Consider the following 27,354-nt stretch of genomic DNA (forward strand, 5'->3'; position numbering starts at 1 on the left):
ACCTAAACACTGAATAAAAATAAAAATACTGAAAATAAATAATACATTTTAAAGCATGTTAAGCATTAATGGAGGGCAGGGGAAGACGGCAGTTGTTCTTCTCTGGTGTTATATGAGCCTTGCTGAATTATTTACAGGCCGTCTCTTTCTGTGTCTCTTTGACTGCACTAAATAAATCATATTGTGAAGGGGGAAAATAACAGGCTTCTGATGAAATGTCAAATTCTGAGAACAGCACAGAATAGGAGAGGGCAGGACACCACCAAGTGTTCAGCGCAGCTTTAATGGGATTTAATTGTGGGATCTGTGGAAGATGCATGACTGAATGATATTCACTAAACGACAGTTGTTTACAGTTGAGAATCACTAACAAGTTTTAATTTTTAAACAAAGGAAATGTTATAATACAAAATTAATATGAAATGTTTAGGATGGTGCACTATTTCTAGGGAATAAATCAAATGTAAGAATTTTCAAAATAGATATAAACTTTTGAAGAGGATTTTTGACTCAGATTGTTAGCTAATAATATATTGATATAATATATTGGACTTGACTGTGATTACAAGAGTTAAAAACGATATAAATACTGTTAGTTTTCTCACACAAACCGCTCGTTTCGTGTCTTAGGCCATCAATGTGTACTTACATTTACTAGTGATTAAATCATGTTTAATTTGGACTTCTCTGTACATGCTCTTTTAGGAGATCCCCATAGACTTCCATTATATGACTGACAGACAAGAACGGTTTGACCTAAAAATATCAAAATTTAAAACACTGTGGAAACAAAGACACCTACATCTTGGATGCCCTTGAGGTAAGCTAAAACATATCAAAAATAAATTTCAAAGTGAACTATCCCTTTAAATCAAGAAAGACTAACATTTGCCTACACTGGATGTGAGTGTCGCATAAAAAGCTAGATCGAAATGTAATCATATCACTCCAATACCTCTTTACTGGCTTCCTGACTTTTTTAGAATTCAATAAAACATGTTGCTGATTGTTTTTTAAGCTCTTAACAGGCAAGCTCCATCTTACATTTCTCATCTTATTTATGTGAATTCAGCTCCTATGTCTCCTAGGACTGCCAAAAAGCTCTCTCACACGTCCCACGGCCATGTGTTAAATCGAAAAGTGCAGAGCATTTGCAGTTGCTGCTCCTGCTATTAAGAGTGCTTCTTCTATTTCTGTTTTTAAATCTAGATTTTAGACAGATCTTTACTCTTTAGCCTTTCCTGATTATTAATTTATGGATTAGTAACGGTTATCTTTGTTAACGTAATATTGTATTTTATTTTATTGTATTTTATGATTGTTTGTACAGCACTGTGGTCAGTGTAAGCTGTGCTCTATAAATAAAATTGATGTATTAAAAAACCTTGACTAATAATTCATGTAAATTAAGTTGTAAATTAAACAGTATGCATTTGTTTTAGGTGCAAAAAACTATATTCACATTATAAGTGTACCTCAAGGAACATATTCAAGTAATAATAAATTACATGACCCCTTTAGGAAACATTTTTCGGAAATTAAAAAAAAGAAAAGCTAAATAAATAAAAGAAGAGAAAATATAAATCTAAAATGAAAAAGTAAAACAAAAATTGAATTAGCCTTGGCAACAAACTGAAATAATGTTTAAGTCAAAGCACTAAAACTACTAAAACTGAACTAAATCTAAACACACAAATAAAAAATAAAAAAATGACAAAAGCACATAATAAAATGAGTAAAACTTACACTAAATTTAAAATGAAAATTGAAAATGTAAAAATAAAAGTCGAATCAAAATATTAATAAATACTAAAATAGTATTTACACAATACTAAAATAACATGGGAAGCCACATAAACCTCCTCAATGATCTGAATAAAAGATGTTGTGGGATATGAGTGGAAAAATAATATGCTACAGATAAAATTTATCATCATCACAATCATTTACAAAATCAACCATAATTGCAGTGGGTGGCGGCTGGTGTCTTCTTTAAACTCCCACTGGGAGATTTCAATTAAGTGCAATTCTTTCTACATTCCCTCTCATCGGAGAGCCAAAAGCCCGCGATCCCATAGAACTGCTTCCAAATGAGGCCTTGTGCTCATGAATACTGCTCAGACAAACAATGGCGATTAATTAACACTGTCGAAATAGCTAACAGATGAGCTGGGCTTTGTGCTGTTTGTTTAGTGAGACTGTGTATACTTATGTATAGTTTATTTCTGTAATGTGTTGGTAATAGACAATGTGACTGATTCAGCTCTGATTGAGTAAAATTACGCAGCACAGAATCTATTAATTATGTAAATGTAAAACAAAATAAAAGATTATCAAAAATCTCAAGCACACATCATGAGATGATACCATTAGGTTGATACTAACCACGGGCGCACTTGATTGACATCCACTCATTATGTTAATAAAACGGGTAATACTCATCTCAGATAATGAGAAAAAAAAGAGAAGAAAAGTAAAGACATGGTAATTTTGTAGCCTTTCTAATACAGAGAACTCATCTTTCTCTCTATGTGTTGTTGTTCAGACAACGTCTGTTGTGGCTGAGGAGCAGGACAACTTAATTTGCCCACGCTAGTCATGTGTAGTAGCACTCGCAAGAATACAGATGAGCTCTCCAGGCCATGGATAAAGAAAGCCGTTCTATGAGTGCGAGCAGTCTTCATTTTCTAGCGACATGCAATTTGTCCGGCGCCGTGGCAGGCACCACTCATGAGACAGAGACTAGTGTGTGCCACCGTCCTCTCCAGAAATGAACAGTGATAGAGCGATGAAGTCACGACCAGAGGAATGATGTGATTCACCCTGTGAGGCTGTTGCAGCCAAAGAGAACAACAACGCAATTGTACACGCCCTCCTGTTTTTTTTTGTTATTTGCTGCACCTGCCACAAATATTTAACATAAATTAGAGTAGTGTTAAGGCAAATAGACCTATACATCTCATGACTCTAATCAAGTTAAAGCAGATGTGTTTTTTTCCATCTGAGTTGGACATATAACTGGCCTCTGTGTTGAGCGCTTCTAAGCAGGTGACGTATATTTAATCCCTCAAATATCTGACAAATTGTGTCATGTGTACTTGGACCGGCAGATGAAGAATGTAGCATGATGTAAATGTGCTTAAGGGTTAGTACACCAAAAAACTTTAAATTCTGTCATCATTTACTCAACCTTGTTGTTTAAAACCTGTATATGATTTTGGTTAATCCATTTTTGTCCCTCCATTGAAAGACCAGGTAGCCAAAACTTAGAAGATCTAAAAAAAGGTCATAAAGGCATCACAAACTGAATACATGTGAATCGAGCAGTTTAATCGAAGACAAAGATAGATAATTAGGCTTTTATTTACATCTAAACAATGAACAGCATCACATATGGTACACCACGACACCCCACGGAAACTCAAATGTGTGAGAACCAATGAGGTTTGCTCTAGCACATGACTCATGCATGCACAAGCTTTTGTATTACCATTTTCACATGTGATGGGCTCCATGTATGTGTTTACATATGAATAAAAGCCTAAAGTAATGTAATTCAGTTCATAAAGCAATTGTATTTTTTAGCACAGGACTTGGATTAAACCACTTTTGATTCGTTTTACAATGCCTTTACAACATTTTTGGATCTTCTAAATTTTGGCTATCTGGACTTTCAATGGAGGAACGGAAAGTCTTGAGTTTGGAATGACATGAGGATGAGTAAATGATGATGGAATTTAATTTTTTTCACATATAAAATATAACACTTTAAAGGGTTAGTTCACCCAAAAATGAAAATTCTGTCAGTATTTACTCACCCTCATGTTGTTCCAAACCTCTATGTGTTTATTTGTTCAGCTGAACATAAAGGAAGATATTTGGAAGAATGTTTTAATCAAACAGATCTCATTCCCCATTGACTTCCATAGAAAAAATACATACTATGGTAGTCAATGGGGAATGAGATCTGTTTGATTAAAACATTCTTCCAAATATCTTCCTTTGTGTTCAGCAGGACAAATAAACACATAGAGGTTTGGAACAACATGAGGGTGAGTAAATACTGACAGAATTTTCATTTTTGGGTGAACTAACCCTTTAAGAGTGACCTTTTAAGCAAGAATATACCATAGAAATAAAACTGTGGAAACAACAGCAGTGATGACGCTACAAAGCATAAACTGCAGTTCAACAAAAGAGTAGCAAAGATAGCAGGACATTATGCATAGTGCGGCTCATACTCACATCAGCCCCCAGAGAAGGCTGCAGGTCAGATTCTGCTGTGGGACTCAGGTCCTGCCTCATTACCCAGATGGGTTCTTTGGGCTCGTCTGGCGTGTAGGGCGAGCGGACCGTCCTTGTCTTCACCTCCTCTATTGCCTCTTTGATGTCCTTAATAGCCAGTGAGATTGCATCTCTCTTTTCACGACTGCTCCTTACGACTGGAGATGTCTCTTCTGAGGGACTTCTGGGGGGCTGCTCTCCCTCCTCTCCTTCAATTATTGGCTCCGGGGATTTGATTTCATCCATTTGACCATGGGACTCTGACTTGGTCCACTCTTCTTCATCATCGTCCTTGTCCAGACCCATGGCGACACGGTCCAGGCTCTGCGAGCTCAGACTCTCCTTCACCTCTGCCACAATCTGGTCAATGTCCTCATCCTGCTCGCAGCTGTCGACTCGGGGATAAGGGGCAAACTCTGCTTCCTTTTCAGGGCTGTCCGACTCTCCGTCAGATCGCTCATCGTAGTGGTGGAGCCTGGACCCAACTGCCTCCTGTTGCTCGTACAATTCACGCTCGAAGAGCCTGAACTCTGCCCTACGCTGTTGTGGAGTCTGTCCCTCAGCTTTGGTCGAGGGGCCATCCGTGATCTCCTCGTAAACGTGCTCCTGAAGGGTGTATTCAGTGTAGGGCTCAGAGTATGGCTCTGGATCTTCTGTTGCTCCACCTTCACAGGCCTCTCCTTCTCCGGTGGGACTGCGGTACATGGGTTGAGTGTAAACATAATTAGAGTAGTTGGGGTTTAGCGTCTCTGCATCATGGGGCCTCTCGGCATTAGGCAGGGGATCTCGAGGTAGGGGCGGTGGCTGAGGTGGGTATTGGGGTTGGAGGTAAGCTGGACCACCGTGCTGTTGCTCTGACTCGGCACTCTCGGTGTACTCCTCAGCTTCAGGACGCAGTGGGATGCCGTATGTGCTTTCGTCTTCGGGCTCCGCTTCAAGAACCATGACTGCATCCCCCTCAGCCCGGTCCGTGTGGTTGTGGAAGCCACTCTCGGTGCTGGCGGATCGCGCCAAAGCGCTGCCACCATCTCCCTCGTCTTCCTCAGCCTCCTCTGGCTCTCTTGCGGGCGTCATGGCTTGCGTAGGGGAGATGAGATGCTGTTGATGTTCCAGCCTGTGCTGTTCCGTTCTCTCGGCATCTCTCTGCTGCCTCTCCCGCTGTCGCTGTCTCTGTTGCTGTGCCCGAAGTCGGGCCTCGTTGTCTCCCTGTCTGCGGTAGCGTGTCACTGCAGGTCGTGGTATGGGCTGCTGAACAGGTTGCTGCTCGGGATCACCATCTTCCGCTGGTCTCCTCGTGGGACGTGTGCGGTTCGTCCCACCGTTTGATCCCTCGTATCTGCGGTAGCGCGGGGCCCCCTGCTGTTGGGACTGGTAGTGGTTATTCTCTGTACCATGGTTGCTGTGGTGGTTGCGGGAGCGACCGGAGCGGCTGCCATCTCCGTTGTCGTGGCGTCTACGGTGGGATGAGGGGGGCTGTTGACCCTCGGGGCCTCTACGCTCCAGGTCTGCCTCAGCCGCCTCTCTCAACTCCTGGCCGTGTGGCGCCTCCTGGTGGCTCATGATTGGAAGAGGCGAAGGTCTACACACAGAGCATTACTTCTCCCAGCAGGACTCCACTCAAGCACGGCCTGCAGAAAAATAAACAAAAAACAGATATAAATCTTAAAACACTTAGAACTCAGTAAGATCATTGATCACAGTAGTTTTCCCTTAGGTACATATAAAGAAATTAATAATACTGTTGTAGTTTTTTTTTATCCATTTAAAAAGAAAAAGCATACAAAAATATGAAATGACTAAATAAATATGTTAAAAACAAATGAAGGTACTTTCAAACAAATTTAAAGTGTAATTTTGACTGTATGGCACTCATTTCAGATTCCAAATACAAAATGCCACTAAAGTATCAGTATGCTTATGGGAGCATGCCTGGGCTTACATTCTATAATGTTTTCCAATAAGAATTAAGACCAATTCACTTCCAATCAAATTTCTGAACAATTACCAGGGGGGGAAATCATCATTAGCCTTGTTGTAGCTGATGTTTTATTCATAGTGACATTTACTATACTGCCACATATCGAGATCAGCTCCCTCTGTATTTGATGTCCAAAGATTATGATGGTTATATAATATTCACACATGCTTCAACCAGTAAAGGCCTAAATTTAGTCAAAATCTATGAAACTGATGCAATTACGTATAACAGTAGAAGGATCTCTTAGCTTTATCACCTCGCCACTTTCATACCTCTTATAACTCTCATCAACATCAGCTGAATTCACCCTGTGAGGCTGTTGCAGCCAAAGAGAACAACAACGCAATTGTACACACCCTCCTGTTTTTTTTATTATTTGCTGCACCTGCCACAAACATTTAACATAAATTAGAGTAGTGTTAAGGCAAATAGACCTATACATCTCATGACTCTAATCAAGTTAAAGCAGATGTCACAAAACAAGCTGAATAACATAACACAATCATTCTAATGAGAGAACTTGCATTCAAACCACTGTCAAGCAATCTGACCAGTCATGTTTGCACATTAACCTCTTCACTTTTTTCAATGTCGGAATGAGCTCCTGAGGGCATTCTTGTGCATTTGGTACAAGTGAAAGACAGCAGTATTAGACCCGACTACATGTGACCTACTTCTGCAGTTGATGCCAGGAAAGTGGGTGATGCACTGCCATAAACAAAAGAAGAGTTCTCAAAATAGGGATGGGCCAGGATGGTCGTCCAACAACTGAAAAATATTTATTTTAACGTGCATCGGAGATGTATCTCTCGCTGCTAGAAATTATTAAGAAATCTCACCATTTTGAATTTAAAACATGCTATCATTTACCGTGAATCATGTCATTCATAACTGAATGTGACGAGACAAGAAACTTTTGTGTTTTTGACATGTGTGAATAAGGGGGAATGTGTGCATATTTTAAAATATTATTTGCAAATAGTCTAAAATGATTAGGCTACTTAATAACTGCAAACAACACATTCGTATTTCTTTATTCCCTTAACCTCCTTTTAATCCTTATTTAATTATTTTAAAAATAACAAGAACCATTGGTAGGTTTGCCCTCCCCCCAAGCACAAGAGTGAAACTCCTCCTATGTTTTTGTCCAAATGTCTTCATTAAATACCAAACTTTTGACATTTTTGGAGCATCATGATGGGTGACATTTTGCAGCATACTTCCATCTGGAAAGAGACAAGTGTGATCTCATATTAATCAACACAACAATTAGCAACACTTTCATTTGTTTCCTGACAGCTTATTTGAATTAACAAGAGTGTCTCTAAACCTTAGACCGATGGAGAGAAGAGAGAGCGATAGAAATATGCAGCAGCATACGGCCTACTAAAACATGAGTCACCGCTGCAAACATGACATCTGTTTCCATGCATGACGGAGTACGGCATGTTGTTAGAGATATCATGTCAGAAAGAAGTCATGGTACTCGTGTTCCTGTAAGGTGTGATCAAAAGTGATGGTGCGCATACCGAACCCGTCAGAAATCAGCAGTAATTGGTGTAGACTTTAGAAGGTGATGGAATGCCAGAGGAAATAAAATGACAGTGAGCCTCCTCCTGACTTCAGTTCAAAACATGTACAAAATCCTGAGGGCAAACCACATTGATGATCTGAGTCAGAGGACCAAAAAAACCACACAAAAAACAAAAAACAAAAAACAAAAAAAAACATCTGTACATGCAAATACAGGTATACACTATAGGGTAAGAGTTTCATTTGATATATTAATTATTAATATTTATTCAAAAACTAGTCTTATTATCGTACACAATTGTGACATATGTTTATTTAAACGATTTAAATTAATTAAAACATTTATAATATCTGAAAGTATTTTTTTACAGCAATTTGCTTATTTGCATTGTTATAAATATATATAGACCATTTCACAAGATGTAAACAACACTGGTCCAGAAGCACTTCCTGTTTCAGTTTTTTAACACTACATAAAAGCTGGGATAAAATACAACCAAACAGAACATTTCAAACTGAATCAAAAAGTTAAACAAACATCTTTAAGATGTTTTCTTTACATGTGAAATAAAGAAAACAGTTACAAACTGAAACAGGAAGTGCTTCTGGACCAGTGTTGTTTACATCTTGTGAAATGGTCTATAGATTGACTTAGATAAACTGAATTCATTTTAAGTATATTTTCCAAAGTGATTTGCATTGATTTGTTTCAAAAATAAATGTACCAAATTTCAAAGAAGTTAAAGGAGTAGTTCACTTAAAAAAAAAAAAAAAAAAAAAAAACTTTTGCTGATAATTTACTCACCCCCATGTCATCCAAGATGTCCATGTCTTTCTTTCTTCAGTCGAAAAGAAAGTAAGGTTTTTGATGAAAACATTCCAGTATTTTTCTTCATATAATACTGGTAACCAAACGGTTCAAGGTCCAAAAGACAGTTTCAGTGCAAACTGCAAACTGTTCAAAGGGCTTTAAACAATTCCAGACGATGAATAAGGGTATTATAACCCTAAATGAACAAATCTTTTTTCCTGTCATCTCGGGAAAAGATTTGTTCATTTTGATGAATGAGTTTGAACAGGAGAGTCACAAACGCGCATCACAGAACAGAGCAAGGCGACCTTAACTTAAACTTTTTTTTTTAAATGAGCAATCGTTTCGCTTGATAAGACCCTTATTCATCATCTGGAATCGTTTAAAGCCTTTTGAACAGTTTGCAGTTTGCACTGAAACTGTCTTTTGGACCTTGAACCGTTTGGTTCCCATTGAAGTCCATTATATGGAGAAAAATCCTGGAATGTTTTCATCAAAAACCTTAATTTCTTTTCGACTGAAGAAAGAAAGACATGGACATCTTGGATGACATGGGGGTGAGTAAATTATCGGCAAAAGTTTTTTTTAAAAGTGAACTACTCCTTTAAGATTTTTTTTTAACTGGAAACCCAAAGATAGAACACGACAGAAAATAACAATCTGCCCATGGTTTGAGAAAAATAAAGTAAATTTATACTGTTGTAAATAGTTTTTTTTAACTGGAAAATCAGACATTAATACTGTTTCAGGAAATGACAATTTATGTATACATGAATGAAAAAATACATGTATAATTTAGATTAATTTAGCTTAAAATATATTTTCTGAAATATACATACACAGTTTTACTTGTCAAATACCTGAAAGTTGCTTTGAGGAAGATGAAATTTTTTGTTAAAAGAAAATAATACTGTTTCATAAGATTATTTTTGGCAGTATGCAGAGGAAGCAGCAGCTCAGTTGTTGAGGTGAATCCCCCTCCCCAGCCGGATTAAGATGGTATGTTCAAACACTTCCAACTCCTACCCTATCTAAGCAACTGAGTCATCCAGAATCCTTCATGGAGACATCCCAATATGAGAGAGTCTTGCCATGGGTGAGTCAGGCATATAAATCAACATTGGACGGACAGATCCAAAAGGGATGATTGTTTACCATTATTGATTTTGCACACACAGCATCTCAGAGTCATAGGTTAACTCCTGCCTTTCCAGTAGCGCACTGCAGATGGGCTACACTGATGTGCTAAAGCATCTATAGAACTTCAGTCTGAGACTAAATGCTCGCATTTTGCAACCCTTTTTCCTTCCTGGCTGATTGAATTTTATTAGAGGTTCATCTTGCATTGGTGCTACAACCAATTTAACTAACTGATAAGCTCTGCCACATCTGTTGCATATGAGAAACATTGAATGCGCCAACAACGCTACTTGTTTGAGCACATGGACCATTTATTAGCTTGGCCCAAAACAGAACAGCGCGAACTAGAGCAAATGCGTTTACACGTTGACCGATCTCAATCACACAACCACTAAACAGCGCTGTGAGATCCAGTTAAAAGTATTCAAGTTTAGCACAGAGTTTTTTGATTCAAACAACAAATGTCTTTGTGATTTAAACTAAAGCCAGATAAAGCTTCAATGACATTCTCAAAAGCACTGATGCGAAAACAGGAGAAAAACTATGCCAAAATAATCCAGTTTGAAGTTTTAAATCCCCAAATCGCCATCATTTACCATAGATTTACTGTAATAACTATCTGTAGCCAAGATATTGTGGCAGAAATGTGAGATAAAAATTATATCAATATTAATAATGTAGACAAAATGTATTGAGTAATGGAGATCTGCCACCCCAGGTTTACCAAATCAGGTTCCACTACTCTCAAATGTTAGAAAGGACCCATTGATCTATAGTGACTGGATTGCTCATTGCGTTCTAAACTGCCAGGAGTCCCAGCGGAAGTGCAATCTTATGACTCCCTTCAGACAGAGGGGAATATTGACTTAGAGCCAAAACCTTGACCTAAAATCACCTGTCAGTCGCACACTATTAGTTTTTAAGATATATACTGTATGCATGTACATTAATTGTTACTTCGGATGTTATCTGTAATGTTTATGGTCTTTTTCACGCAGGATATGCATTATATATCACACTTCAGACAAAGGTAACTACTAACACAAAATAGATTTCTTTATGTAGACTACGTTATTATGCAGAAAATATTAAAGGGATACTCCACTTTTTTTGGAAATAGGCTCATTTTACCACTCCCTCAGAGTTAAACAGTTGGGTTTTACCGTTTTCTAATGTATTCAGGCGATTTTCTGATATTTAGAAGAATATCAGTAAACAGACAGTTTCTGGTCTCATTGACTACCATAGTAGGAAAAAAATATACTATGGAAGTCAATGAGACCAGAAACTGACTGGTTACTGATATTCTTCTAAATATCAGAAAATCGGCTGAATGGATTCGAAAACGGTAAAACCCAACTGTTTAACTCTGCACTCTAAAAAATGCTGGGTTGTTTTAACCCAATTTTGGGTCAAATATGGACAAACCCGAAATGTTGGGTTAAAAATGTAATGTAAAAATTTAACCCAACGGCTGGGTTAGTCCATATTTGACCCAAAGTTGGGTTAAAACAACCCAGCATTTTTTAGAGTGTGGGGGAGTTGTAAAATGAGCCTATTTCCAAAAAAAAAGTGGAGTATCCCATTAAGCATAAACATATGGGATTATTCATTTAACCAATGTTAAAGTGGTTATCTTTACTGCTTCGAAATACATACTGTTAATGAAATCACTGTTGAATCATTTGCAGTTACAGTATGAATAAAAAAAGTTACATAAGACAACATTATATTACATAACCAGTGAATAACATGACGAATTAAGTTGTATGCACATGCCTTACAAAAGCTTAAATCTGTATTCAGATTTCAGAGGGATCTTTTTGACATTTGTAATATAAATACTAAGGTGTCTCTTCCATCAGCTGATCTGATATTCACTATTGTAATAAATATAAATGAACTTTTAAGTAGGGGAAATTTCTGACTTCAAACAAATAACCATTTAGGAGATTTGCATTGTAAGAATGTACAGGGAGTCCATTGATATAAAAACCCTGACTCGTTAAGTAATGTTTTCTCAATCAAATCAGAAGATTTCCTATTAATTCAAAAGAATGTGAGGGAATACCAATATGGCGGTAAAGTGGCTTCACGTCAAGTCATGACTCCTGAAAAATCCAGTCATTTATATACAGTAGTCTGAGATTTTTCATCAAAGTTACATTTTGAACAATACTCGTTATTGTCTCAAGACAACTTTGATTATAAACTCACCTAAAGGATTATTAGGAACACCATACTAATAGTGTGTTTGACCCCCTTTCGCCTTCAGCACTGCCTTAATTCTACGTGGCATTGATTCAACAAGGTGCTGAAAGCATTCTTCAGAAATGTTGGCCCATATTGATAGGATAGGCTCTTGCAGTTGATGGAGATTTGTGGGATGCACATCCAGGGCACGAAGCTCCCGTTCCACCACATCCCAAAGATACTCTATTGGGTTGAGATCTGGTGACTGTGGGGGCCATTTTAGTACAGTGAACTCATTGTCATGTTCAAGAAACCAATTTGAAATGATTCAAGCTTTGTGACATGGACATGGTGCATTATCCTGCTGGAAGTAACTATCAGAGGATGGGTACATGGTGGCCATAAAGGGATGGAGATGGTCAGAAACAATGCTCAGGTAGTCAGTGGCATTTAAACAATGCCCAATTGGCACTAAGGGGTCTAAAGAAAACATCCCCCACACCTTTACACCACCACCACCAGCCTGCACAGTGGTAACAAGGCATGATGGATCCATGTTCTCATTCTGTTTACGCCAAATTCTGACTCTACCATCTGAATGTCTTAACAGAAATCGAGACTCATCGGACGAGGCAACATTTTTACAGTCTTCAACTGTCCAATTTTGGTAAGCTCTTGCAAATTGTTGCCTCTTTTTTCTATTTGTAGATGAGTGGTACCCAGTGGGGTCTTCTGCTGTCGTAGCCCATCCGCCTCAAGGTTGTGCATGTTGTGGCTTCACAAATGCTTTCCTGCATACCTTGGTTGTAACCAGTGGTTATTTCAGTTAAAGTTTCTCTTCTATCTGCTTGAATCAGTCGGCCCATTCTCCTCTGACCTCTAGCATCAACAAGACATTTTCACCCACAGGACTGCCGCATACTGGATGTTTTTCCCTTTTCACACCATTCTTTGTAAACCCTAGAAATGGTTGTGTGTGAAAATCCCAGTAACTGAGCAGATTGTGAAATACTCAGACCGGCCCGTTCTTTCCCATTCTGACATTCAGTTTGGAGTTCAGGAGATTGTCTTGACCAGGACTACACCCCTAAATGCATTGAAGAAACTGCCATGTGATTGGTTGATTAGATAATTGCATTAATGAGAAATTGAACAGGTGTTCCTAATAATCCTTTAGCTGAGTGTATATGTTATATGTTAACAATAGTTCCAGTGAATGAAAATACTGTGAAAAACAGCTGCAGGCTCTACAACTACTCTTTCTACTCATTCATTCCTGTTGAGGAAAGAGCAACATGCCCACCTATCTCCATCAAAAAACAAACATACAGAGCTTTACAGAGCTAACATGTGTGCTTGCCAAAACTTCTAGATATATTATGCAAATGAATATTTGAAAATAACCCTGAGAAGGTAATATCAGCCATACAAGCAGCATGGGCTGAAACCAGCATGACTGTGAAAGCTCACCTGAGCAAAAAGAAGACAGCCTAAAAATGTGCTGAAGGTCACTGATGAAAGTAGAGGAGCTGGTTAAAGCTGGGCCAGCTGACAAAAAAGGACTGCTGATACGGAGGAACACCAGGCCATTTTCAACAATCACTCTCTCTCTCACTCGCACACATGGGTTCTAACACATTGAGTCTATGTGTAAGGAGCAGGTTTAATCAGGGGTTGTTCACAGCTCTCTCTCCCACACAGTTCCCAGTGGAGGTCTCACTCAGTGGCTTACCCGCAAGGACAAATCAGCATGAGTCGACTGCTGCTCTCAGAAAACACGATGAGATGAGATGATGAACCATGTGTTAAGATTTCAGAAAATCGCATTCTTAATTAGTATCGTTTTTTGTGTACCAGTCTAAACATCATTATAAGAAGAGAAAAGAGAAGATATTCACCATAAAATCAAAATTGACAATTTTAAGTTTTTTATGGAATGTGTTAATTATAAGTTATTATCTATGCACAATCTGCACATCTTTATTATCATTATTTTTTAAATCATGTGCCCATGTAATCTTTAATCAGAATAATTTCCCCTTCGCAATAGCAACTCTCTTCTCTGATGACATGTTCACCGGTGCAAGGCTGAGACAATAAATCCTCCAGCAGCCTGTCACTCACATGAGACTGCAGCAATTAAACAACAACGATCCAATCAATTTCCAACAAAAACAAGTTTCACCCTAAATTTGTATGTTTAAAGAAAAAGTTGACCTCAAATAACGTTATGTCACAATAGGAAAAAAAAAAAAGACAAATCGCAATTTCCTTTTCATGAAGACTTTAAAGCCTATTTTCAGAGAGTGCACTGTGAAGTTTGTGTGTTTTTGTCTTGTTGCATTGGCACATTTTTTCTACTTGTTTTGAAAGGATAGTTAAAGGGTAACTAAACCCCTAGTCAGAGTCTGACTCCACCCACTGGCAATATTTGAAAATGCTGAAAAAGTGGGCTGACCCCAGCGGAGATAGAGGGGACAAAATAGATGCTAAAACACTCTATCCTGATCGTTTTCAATACTCACAATTCCAACCCCTGACTCCCTACAGTGGTTTTGACGACACAAGATGGTTTTTATACTGCCAAGGGCGTAGCTCGTACCAAGAGCGTGGTGAGCTGAAAACTTCGTACGTCACGAAGAACCGCAAACATCCAATAGGAAAATTCAACTGCAGTAGCCACCGTTCAACCTGAAGAGGGCAGCACTAAGACGTTTTTACACCATATATTGTAGAAATAAAACACTTTATACACAAATGTCAAAAAAGTTACTCGAATCAATGACTGGTATTAATAAAGATCCATTCTTACAGATCATTAACTAAAAAAAAGTTGGTTCACGGTTTAGTTACTCTTTAAAGCTGCAGTAGGGAGTTTTGAGAAAACGTTGACTAAGCCTAACAATTTTAAGAAGCACAACTTACAAGTCCCACCCCCTTGCTTTTTGCTGCTAATCCTTATGTATTTTGCAATAAAAGTAATGTAACTTTATAACATTACACCCTGTCTATAGGTTATAAACAGCTAGCAAGATAATATAACGGTAACTAACATAACAGCATTTAATTAAGTAATTATTTGAGCGATATGATGGCCTAACGCTAGGTAAGGTTTGCTAGTACATAACAGGGTTCAGTTGTTATCTGAAGAAGGAGGCGGGAACTGGCGAACGTTCAACAAGTTTAAAAATAAATAAACAAATACAAATTGAAAGTATAAGCCAGCAGCCCCTCACGGACGACTGCTGGCACACAAAACAGAACATAAAATCACAACGTAAAATCAGGCCTGTTCCTCTTTCGATCTTCACTGTCGTCACTCCTCCTTTATGCTTCTGCTGTGAGAGATGCGAGACCGGTGCGTCTCACAGGTGTCGTTCATTATCACTCACGCCACCGGTCTCGTGCCACTCTCGCGTCCCTTGGCCTGATGGCCTCGTCCTGCTCGCCACAACATTATTTCAGCAACAACAAGCCAGTGAATTAGCAGGTTTCAATTGTTGCTTTTCACAGTGCGAGACATTTTATCTAACGTTACATGTTACACAGCTAGAGTTTTGACACCAAGTCAATGGGCTCTGCCTAATTCTTTCTTTTTCGCTTGTTTATCGTCATCAGTCTTTTTTCTTTTACCCGTCTTTGTTTTATGAGCAGGTGCCACTCGAGAAACTGGCAGTTTAGGTTGTTTCTCCGCCATTAGCACAGCTGCGGCACACCGGCAATCTTGACACTGTGTGCACATTCCTCCTGGCTCTGATTGGTTATTTCTGATCGGGAGTGGTGTATTTCTGCAAATGGCAATAGGACCACTGGGACGAGCCAGAGGAGCTTGATTTTTTCACAGATTATCTGTCTCATACTCTACTGTCAGGACATAATGACAGTTTTAACAAATATGTAAAAACACATTTTTTTTTATTTTTTATAAAAGTTACCTACAGCAGCTTTAAAGAAATGTTGTTCTAAATAGGGTTGTCACGGTACTAAAATTTCAGTAGTTGGTACCAATACCAGATAGATTTTATGGTTGTCCGTATTATTGAAAAATAATCTGATTTATAATAAAAATAGGTTTTGGTTTGGTTCTGTTCTTTTCCTATTTGAATGTGGGTACCGCTTCCTTTTAAAGTACAGTTCTTACAGTGTACTTAGCTAGAAAGTATTGGCTAATATAAGGTAAGTACATGGAACAGGGGTAGGTTCAGGGTTAGTGCTAGTTATTACCCAGTAATTGTAGTTACTAAAATAAGTACATAGTATTTACATGGGTAACTGGACTGTAAAAGGAAGCGTTACCTGAATGTGTTGCAGATCCTAGTTTGTTTCCACAGTGATTGTGTTAAAGCACCTGTCTCTAGTTCTGTTGATTAGCTATCCTGTGTACATCTCAGGCCCTTTAGTTTGTTCAGTTATTTGTCTTGTGTTGTTTTTACTGCCATGTGTTTCATATCCTGTGATCATATTCATTGTGGACTACCTTTGGTTTTGTTTATACACAAAGTGCTTTAATTGGATCCCCTTCTCCACGTTTTGCCTGACTTGCTGTGACAGAACACAAGAAATTATGGATCTAGCAACTGCCTTCATTAATCTTACCGAGGATGGATTTCATCTTTGGGAATATTCTATCTACTTTTAAGAGTTGCCTAACAGTTTGATGACACCAGTTTGAAGACCATTGCGAGAGATGGATACGTCCTCACCTGTTTTGAGTCTGTCTACCCAGTGGTGATGGGTTCAATGAACCCAAAGCCAATTAATTCCATCCATCCATCCATAAAAGAGTTGTGATACACAATTTAACTTGTTTTGAATATATCTTGTTTTAAGAATATTTAGCTATTAATAAAACTAGACAAAGATACTGATTAAGTACTGAAGAAAACATGTTTTAAGTGGCTTGTGAAACAATACTGCAGAATGTGTGTCTTCCTCCAAATTATATCTCTGTGTAACAAATGAGGAAGTGGAAACTGATGAGTTAAAACCTTCACCATCCTCAGCACTGTAAAGATTTATGGTTGCAGACCTATCTAAGGGGGGGGGGGGGGGGGGGGGGGGAAGGTGGTAGACAAACTCAGCAGACAATCCCACAGTGGAGTGGATCCTCTCCTGTCTGTAAAGCTGGCAGGGAGTGTGGGTCAGGCAGCCTGTGAATAAAGACAAGCTGCTGTTTGGCTGCAAACAAACACTACAATTCATTAGTGCTTGCAGCGGAAAGGGCAGGGCATTGCCTCAAGATCACTGACATGACTCACCAGATTATAGACAAATCCTACTATCAAACCTGGTCAAAACTTGATTAAAGGGATGGTTCACTTTGAAATTAATTGTTGATATGTTTTAGCTTACCTCAAGGGCATCCAAGATGTGGGTGTTTTTGTTTCCACAGTTTTTTCAATTTTAATATTTTTCAGTCAAACCATTGTTGTCTATCAGTCATATAATGCAGGGATAGGGGGTCCACCCTCAGTTCACCTCAAAGAGAATGCACAGAGAAGTCAAAATTAAACATGATTTAATGACTCGTGAATGTAAGTACACTTTGATGGCCTAAGACACGAAACGAGCGGTTTGTGTGAGAAAACGAACAGGATTTATATCCTTTTTACCTCGTGTAACCACAGCCATGTCCAACTTATCAGACACACGGGCGTTTTGGTCTGTGCATGCGCTGGAAGTGATCGCTTGTGCATGTACGTCACTCATTGTTTACACAGAGATTTCGGAAGTTTTACCTTTCACGGTGAAGATCTAAACATATTTAGATATACAGGAAATCGCAATGGAAGACGATTTCGATATATTTATCTAAATATGTTTAGTGAAAGGTAAAACTTCCGAAATCTCTGTGTAAACAGTGAGTGACGTCGTCGCGCAAGCGATCACTTCGGGCGCATGCGCAGACCGAAGCGCCCGTGCCTTCAGATCAGTTGGACATGGCTGTGGTTACACGAGGTAAAAAGGATATAAATCCTGTTCGTTTTCTCACACAAACCGCTCGTTTCGTGTTTTGGACCATCAATGTGTACTTACATTTACGAGTCATTAAATCATGTTTAATTTAGACTTCTCTGTGCATGCTCTTTGAGGTGGACCCAGGGTGGACCCCCTATCCCTGCATTATATGACTGATAGACAACAACGGTTTGACCGAAAAATATAATCGAAAATACTGTGGAAACAAAAACACCTACATCTTGGATGCCCTTGAGGTAAGCTAAAATATATCAAAAATTAATTTCAAAGTGAACTATCCAGTTTAAGATAAGATACTTTTTTTTTTTAAGAAAAGTAGAGTACGTTAATATGGGACTATATGGAAGATAATACAAGCTAGAATAAAAAATAATTGAATTCATGTATAAAAGAATAGTAAATAACTTTAATATATTTTATTTTTATATAAATACAAACCACTCTGACTGACGCCATTTGTTTTCTTTCAACCAACTGCCATATGTGTACAGAATTGTTGTATATCATAGGCAGCAAACGATACACCTATATATGGAGGCATCATACATTTTGAGGTTCTAGGCAGCATTTTATGCGTTTCAGACACAGTCATGAAGCATGTGAATCTAAGACTTTACAATGAGTCACAGCTCCAGCAGTATCCTCTATAGACACAAAGACTGTGACTCAAACAGCAGCTCAATGACAACCGTCAAAACAGTCTCTGTGTGGTTCCTCAAAGCTGGAAGTGAATTAGTGTAATTCAAACGAACACAAAACGAGTGTGACTCTGAATAAGCTTGATGTATCCTCATACACACAATGAGCTCATGTCAACACCAAAACAAAATGAACCACTGCAATTTTTTAGGTCGGTTGTTTCTGATCGAGGAGTCTCTTCCAAATCCCCGATTGCATACACATGAAAACAGTAAAAAAAAAATTAAAATACACACACAGAGCGCATAGCCAGTTTGAGCAAATCATTCTCCTAACAAGATTATGCACTGCCAGATTTAACTCCCAGGATAGTGACAGACGTAGTAAAGGGGCGGTGGTTGATCGAGAGAGAGAGAGAGAGACGCACAATAGCCTTCTAAGTGCTCCTGTCAATGACGGACTGTGTTTGGGTGGGACATTCCATTAAGGGTCAAACAAGACCATTAAAACCAGTCAAACTCCACCCACTGATTTACTGATTCAGGCTTATTAAAGCACACTCGACTGGACACATTGACAGATGGTGTCACGCTATGACAGAAAGCAGACTCAGCTGAATCCACAATGCTGTGAACAGAATCCACTGCAATATCGCTGCGACAGCTACAAGAGGCCATACAAAACAATGTCACGTGATTATCCGTGATATACTTTATAAATCACAATTACAGTACACCGTAAAAAATTCAATGTGGGATAAAATAAAGATTAATGAAGAACATTTTACAAGAAAAACTATTTCAATCTTTCTACAGTACCTCAAAATTGGATTGAATGTGTTTCTGGGTAAATATTTATGAAATTTACAAGCAATTTCTGAGTGAAAATTGTTTCAGAATAAATCCTAAACCTTTTGTCCAGTGTAACTGTACTTTACCACCCGGAATTACCAGGAAATCTAGCAATGAACGACTTTTAAGGCAGCATAACGTCACATCTGATGATCTAGGACAAATTCAAGCTATAGACACATCCATGTCAATAATTAATGACTGTTTATTTCTTGGTATAAAGTTACAAAAACAACAACAACAGCATTTATAAATGAATCTTCTCTGACAGATGCCATTTTTTATTCTCCTAACTACAGCTGAACTGCGTGTACTGTTGTGTATTATTCCACCCTGGTTTCCCTCAAGGACGGTTTATTAAAATGACACGGTTCTCCATTTCAAACAGTGTCTTGGGATGCTTTGAGAAAAGACATAAATGAAGACACATTAGCATACCTCTCTAATATAGTCAATCAATGGTATGGATCTACCCTCCCCCTACCCACTCACATCTGCCTTCGGCAAATCAAGTCTGACCTGTGACTCACTGTAACTGGATCAGCCAATAAAAACACGCGTAGCAACTGAAATAATTATATTTGTCAGAATAATGAGGAATGATGTTACAGTCACTCAGTAGGTCAAGGACATTCAGTCCAGCCGTGACGATTCCTACAGAACTGCAGCAGAATTTAACCTGGATACTTACAACAGTATTTAAAATAATAAAATGAAATAAAATAACCCTCACCATTCTTAATATCATTGAATTTACTGGCTTAATCAGTGATTTACAAGAAGTGTGAAGAAAATTGTCTTAAAATTTCTCTGTACTGCACAAGAACATGCCTTGGTGAGCTGACTTTTGCCTTGTTAATCCAGCCTTCCTATAAAATGTGTCTCTATAGCAAAATATAGCCTCAACGACATCATGGGAATTTAATCAGTACTGTTATTCTCTTTCAACAGGAACTATTGCAAGACTGGAAGGTGATTTTGTATTCATCTTCCTCCAGCCTGACTGCTGTCTTCATGTGTTTGTGCCGTTCTGTTCATTATTTACACATCACCTCCACTATACCCTTCTTCAGGATACATTGTATTTCAAACAACACATGACTCTTAAGACATCAAGGGCACATCAAGGACATTTAAAGGTGAACAAACTCTTAGATGATGTAATAGTAAAGACAAAGAACACCACTAATGAAAACGTCACACTTACCAGGATAGTTTTTGCATGCAGCTGAATTTCATAATACTAATCCAACACAGTGGTGACCGAAAATAGTTCACTTTTCAATGCTTTTTCATGCTTCTCCTTGTCCACTTAATGCAGTGGAATTTCAGATGACTCCAGTTATCTAATTTAATGTCAAACCTCAGACTCCACCAAACAGGCCTTGTAGAAAAAAAGACAATCTGACATTATTTATCACCAAATTTGGCAGTGAAACACACACAGATATTTTGAAAAATGTGCCGGTCGCTCTTTTCCAATGAATGGGAACTAAGCTTTCAAGTTTAAAAAAGGATGCAAGATATCATAAAAATAGTCAAAATTACTATTAAAGTCCCCGTGAAATCAAAATTGAACCTATTTACTTTGTTAGCGCATATTACTAGTCTTGTGCTGAACAATTAATCCGTGCAAGTGAATATATATTAAAAAAATGTTTTACCTTAGTAATCTTTAATCAAAATCTGAAAAGTTACTTCCGGTCTGGAACGGTTTCTTTTTCTGATGACGTAGGTTTCACAGTTTGGGTGGGGAAACGCTTAACCACTCCCCTCAAACCGTTAGTTTGCTATGAGCGAGAGATGGAGAGGAGGAGTGCTAGAGTAAAACCCTGTCCTCTGTTCAATATTCCGTTTCACTTGGAAATACGTCACAGCACTGGAGAAAAATCGTTTGCAACTTCCGGTTCACGGGGACTTTAAGAAGGAGGAGAGAACTGGTGAATATTTAAACATTTTAATAGTAAAATGAACAAATACAAAACGAAAGTATAAGCCAACAGCCTCTCATTGACGAATGTTGTCCACACACTACATAAAATCAGGCCTGTTTCTCTCTCGATCTGCCGTTTATGCTCCCGCTCCTCCGTGAGATATGCGAGACCGGTCGGTGCGTCTCGTCTTTCATTATCACTCACGCTACCGGCCTCGCGCCGTCCTCTCGCACCGCTCTCACGTCCCTCATCCTGCTGCTCGCCACAGCCAACTAACTAGAAATTTTGTGTGAAATGAATTTCAAACTCTGGTGACAGCTAAAGTTAGCCTTGTTGACGAACGAATGATTCCTCTGATGTGCGTGCAGTTCCGGATTAGTGGGTGTGGCTTCCGGAGCTGTGCAATGTGGTGCATTGTGGGTAATGTAGTCATTCATACAAATGCACCCTTCGATTATTTTCTGTCTTTTCTCGGTCAAGAGGGCACCAAATTCAAAAATTCTTTTACATTTCGACTACATATATGATCCACTTTCAATAAAGATTAATGTTGCAATGGGTGAAATGCTCCTTTAAGGTGTGCAAATGTCCAGTATAGTGTAGAACCATCGAGTGCTAAACACGGATGGATGACACACGGAAAAAGGATACAGGCAGGGAATAAATACGCAAAACATCCACGGTCTGACAAAGACTAGGCGACAATAGTGACACTAAAAAGGGTTCGCTGATGCGGCAATGATCAGCGACCACGCACGCACACACACACAGAAGACGAGAAAGGAGACAGCGAATTCATAAACTGTGACATTGTCTCTCTCGCTGTCAAAAGAATATCTAAATAAGATGCTTTTAGTTGTTATTATCTTCTTCTGAGTTATGTTGAAAGGGACATGGTATAAATAGCCTATTTGCTGTGAATATGTGATAGTTACGGCTAGCCTACTAATGATATTATTATGTATAAATGTATAATTAAACTTAAATGTACAGTTTGGTGTTGTTTTGTTTTTAAAAGATATCCAAATACAATGAATGCATTGATCTCTCAATTGGGTATTAATCATTAAAGATAGCCTATGAGTTTGCAATCTAACGGTAAAAAAAATGACCGCTTGTGGCAGTTCTAGTAGTTCTGGAATTCTGGCACTTCTAGTGTTAAAATGTTCATTTCAAAATGTTCACTTGAGAATCCAGGAAACATTTCACATCGAGGGAAAAACAAACAAACAAATAAACGAACAAACAAACAAACAAACCATGAATCAATGACACAAAACCATGAAGTAAAGAGCTATTGGATTGCCCCATGAGAGCTGATGTAAGGGTTTTAGATAGTGACAACAACAACAACCCCATTATGACAATGGTGTGGTCCATGCCTACTGCTTCTTCCTCTTTTCATTATTTATAATACACAAAGCACAGCTGTTGCAATGACAACAAATATTACCCAACCTTTTGCGCTTGAAGCAGAATGAATATCAGAGGGATTGCCGGAAGATAAGAGACAAATCCAGCTGCAATCTGATAGAGCAGATTAATTTAAGGCTGCAAGAAATATTTCAATGAAAAAGTTTAAAAGCATGTCTGTGCTGAAATCATTCACAGTCTGGATCTTTAACAGCTGCATGTATTACGGTTTAAACCATGTATACAAAATGAATTCCAGTGTTGGAATTTAAGAAAGTATTCCCATAAAAAGGTGTATACAGATCAACAATACATTTCAGGCAATCACTTTTGAGTATATTTTGAGTGAGATAAAAGAATGTCCAAAGGGTGTGATTGAAAGAGCAATGCAAAGCTTGAGGGAGAGAAAGAGAGATTGGGATATTGGAGCTTTGCCAAATATATGACAAACATTCAGACACTAACCTCCCAGGCTCATCGATCTACTATGGGCGAAGCAAAGAGTGACGTCGAGAATGACGAGTTAAGGGCCTTGCAGTCGATCCTAATAATCAGGTTCGGAGCTCAGGACCAGGATGCTGGGGATGGGGAAAAACGGCTCAACTCCAGATGGGTGCAGAGTCAGATAGTGCCAAACATATCACTGCAAATACAGAAACAGAGGGAAAATGTTAAATACCGATATCTACTGTACATATTTTTTTCCTTCGTTTTACTAAATCTATAAACGTAACACATTTTTAGCATAAACCTCACAAAATTTCACTGTAGTTAAAATATGAACTTAATTAAAGATATATTCTCTGAAAAAAGCCAAACCTTACACGATTTAGCTTCTCAAATATATTTATATTAAATATTTGTTTACTAGATAAAATAAAATACAGTTTTGATGCCCAGTTTCACAGACTAGGAAACTAGGGATAGTCCCAGTCTAAAATGTATGTTTGAGCGGTTTTAACTGAAAGCAACTTGAAAAGACATATCTTAAAATATAGGCATTTTAGGCATTTTAACTAATGCCTACTCCTGGCTTAATATAAGCCCTGTCTCTGAAACCAGGCCTCAAACAATTTTGCATCAATCAGGATGAGAGAAAAAAGATGGTGCGTGATGCTTGCTGTTAGGATAGTAGGGCGTTCTGGGTGGTTGCCAGGGAGTGGCTGTGGGATGTGGTTGGTGTCATGACTAATTATTCATGTTGTAGCTAACATGTTTAAATGATTGCTAGGCAGTTATTTTACATTTAGATTTAGTCATTTAGCAGACACAGTTATTTATTAACCCATGTCAAGGGTCCACTCACAAGACCCTATATTTCTAATGTCCAGGAAGCAGACAGACTCTGTCAGTTCAAATCTAGACTAAAAACACATCTCTTTGGCCTAGCATACACATAACACACAATAGACTTCCTTAATTCAAAATTAGGCTGCATAGTTTAGATCTGCCGGAACCGGGAACACGTCCCGTAAATCCTGGTGTACTTGGTACGTCATAAGAAGGATGGCGTCTACGCTAATATTAGTCTCTCTGTTTATCCCGAGGGACCCTCTATGGTGGATCTGCGCCTGGACCCATCCAGACTCATCCTTAACCCATCTCATCGACACGACAGCCATCGGCACTGATCCTCAACATCATCTTCTAAAAACAAACATGAAGAAGAGTCTTTTGGCTAGTATAAGATATATTGAGTCATTACGTCACATCTGTACACATGAAGAAGAGTCTTTTGGCTAGTATAAGCTATATTGAGTCGTTACGTCACATCTGTACACATGAAGAAGAGTCTTGGCTAGTGTAAGCTATATTGAGTCATTACGTCACATCTGTACACATAAAGAAGGAGTCTCGGCTACTTTAAGTTATATTGTGTGTGAGAATGCTGGAGGTAGAGATTTATAGCCTTTTCTCACAGCACTTAATATAATTCAACTTACAAATTTGATGGCGGATCCAGAAAGGTTCAAACAACAAATCACCAGTGACAACAGATTCACCTGTTGTAAAATACAAAAGACTTTGTTCGGATTTCGGAGTGGCTACAGAAAAAAAAGGAGACCGGACCCATGCAAAAACAAGGATACATATCGGAAGGACATTTCATGTAGCCACGCAATGCTGACGTTGTTAACATTAACAATTTGAGAACAAAGAATAATTTGCACGGTTTCGCATGATATGATAAAAGATTGTTAGATTTAATCAGCGCGATTTACTGCAATGTCAGAATCAGAACAAAAGTGGATGTTTGTTTCTTGTTCAGATGTCATTTTCAGGTGAGACTAATATGTTGGTTATACTTCCAAAAAGTAAAATCTGTGATTCTGAATGCCAGTATCCACACCGGCGTGATGGCTGACAGCCTCACAGTCTCCTTAAAACATTGTGTTCATCCGCGCTGTGTCGTGTCGAGGCACAACTCACGTAAGATTGATCATTCTGTGAATAACTGCAATTGCAGATTTCGAACAGAGATGGCGAAAGAGGAAAAACTGCGGACTGCAGCTTTAAGAATCTATCAATACATCCACCCCTCAATGCCATAATATGATATAATATATTATGATTTATATGATATGATATAATATAACATAATATATAATTAAAATAAAACATAAAAAAATGCTTTATACTGATCATCCCACTGTTTACAAAAACACTACTGCTAATCCTATTATTATTTTAACAGTGGGGTCATGTTAGGGGGTAAAATGGCATGGCTCGTGATTATTTGAGCACGCAAGGAAGTATCCATGAGCAATCATCACTGAGGCCTTGAGGAAGCCACTTCACCCCAGGCTGCTTTAAGGGGTTTTGTCCCTGTAACAAGAGCACTGGAAGTCACTTTGGATTAAAGCATCTCATAAATGACAACATGCTGGTTAAGTGAACACAATAAAACATGGCATATATTCTGATTAGAGTCAACTGACTATAAAGACAATGACTTTCAAAATAAAACTCACTCTATAGGAAATGTTCACTGGCGTAGAAATATGCGTCCGGGCATATACATCCCCCTTATGTTTTATATTACAAACACACTCGTATATAGCCTTTCTGCTGCTGAATGTTACACACATTCATCCAGCACATAGTCCTCCTTTTAAACTACTCCCAGTATCTAGGCCACAGGCTCCATCATATCTGTCCTAAACTGACAGTGGCAGTTAAATTTGTGTTATGTGAAAGCCTCTCCCAGGCCCTTTTCATTCACCAGTACAGCACGTCTTCTACCCCGGGGCGTGCGATGCGTGCGTGCACGTATGTGTGCGTATGAATGATGGACGCATTTATGCTCCCTTTCACTATCTGTTTATGTCCAGCACTGTGATTTTGGGAATTATGCCCCATCACTTCACTCAGCCACCAGGCAGTCTCTTTACAGCAATAATAATAAAAAAAAAAATCCTATGACACATTCAGGATGGAAAATGTTTTTATCTCATTTTATATACTGAACAAGACAGCAGTAATTTAATGTATGACTAAAGGAGGCTCCATTCCACATATATGCTCATGATAAAAAGCTACTGCCTTCATGTATAAATGCAACTATTTGTAATGAGCTGTGATTTAGAAGAACTGATATTTTTGCTAGGAGCACTATCACCTCTCCGACTTGTGAACAGACTGTATTTCCACATTTTAATTGACTAGAGAGCATTTCATCTACAGGAGCATCATCTAGAAGGTTTTAGGTCAGCCACTTTATAAAGAGAGACACTTTACATTCTCTACAATCAATTCAGTCTACTAATAAAGCATACTGCAGTGTATATATATATATATATATATATATATATACTGTATATATATATATATTCTTAGTTGTATAGTGATGTGCATGTTTCTTTGCAGCCATAGTATGATGTATGAATTTGTCTAGCATAACAATGTACTTAACTATATAGCAAAAGGTCTAAAAATGGTTGCATGTGCTATTTAGTAGCAAGTGATACCACAATAATTAACAAGCTTAAGACATATTTAAACAGAACAGAAAACACAAAGTAGTGAAAAGGGTGTAAAGAATCTGGTATATTAAGCACTGACTATTTGACAGACATAATTCCGAACATATGTTTCTGCTTGTGGATGTTTAGTTTACTTGTTTCTTTGTTTCCAGGTGGACTGATAACATTTTTTTTTTTTTTTTTAAAGAAGCAATGCATGCCCTTATTTCCAGAAGTGGGAAAAGTCAGCCAATAAGATTAGAGCAGATCAAGAAAGCACTTTCCAGTTTTTAGTGAAAATGCATCAGATGGTCAGTGAATGCACTGTGGGCGATCCGTGTGGGCATGTCGTCTCGGACTGAAAACATCTATGAATAGGTCTTGCAGTAGGCAGAGTGAGAAAGTCAGACTGTCAGACATCTTTTCTCTTGTTCGCTCAACCATGTCAGATTGAGAGGAGGAGCAAACACTATCTTAACCCATATTCAACACTATCTAGAAAGGCCTTTGCAATTACTAATTTTTAATATCTTTACTCTTCCCTACAACACAAGCTGACAGAAAACGACACCTACTGTATATAATTGCTTTGAGACAAGGCTGCATACAGTCGGCATTATCTTGTTGGCTTTCTGAG

General features: G+C 38.4%; 1 protein-coding gene across 4 annotated transcripts in view; it reads right to left on the reverse strand.

The window, feature by feature from the left end:
* The window catches only part of apba1a (amyloid beta precursor protein binding family A member 1a), a 71,746-nt gene that overhangs the window by 26,944 nt on the left and 17,448 nt on the right, over positions 1-27,354 (reverse strand). For all 4 annotated transcript variants that reach the window (XM_089130092.1, XM_089130094.1, XM_089130093.1 and 1 more), the window contains 2 exons: positions 23,221-23,398; positions 4,246-5,912 (listed from right to left, as the gene is read on the reverse strand). In XM_089130092.1, coding sequence (XP_088986218.1) covers positions 4,246-5,844 — 1,599 coding nt within the window. In that variant the 5' untranslated portion in view covers positions 5,845-5,912; positions 23,221-23,398. The remainder of the gene's footprint in view (positions 1-4,245; positions 5,913-23,220; positions 23,399-27,354) is intronic.

The sequence above is a fragment of the Pimephales promelas genome, chromosome 4 (assembly GCF_988280905.1).
Source record: "Pimephales promelas chromosome 4, fPimPro1.hap1.1, whole genome shotgun sequence".
Taxonomy (NCBI): Eukaryota; Metazoa; Chordata; class Actinopteri; order Cypriniformes; family Leuciscidae; genus Pimephales; species Pimephales promelas.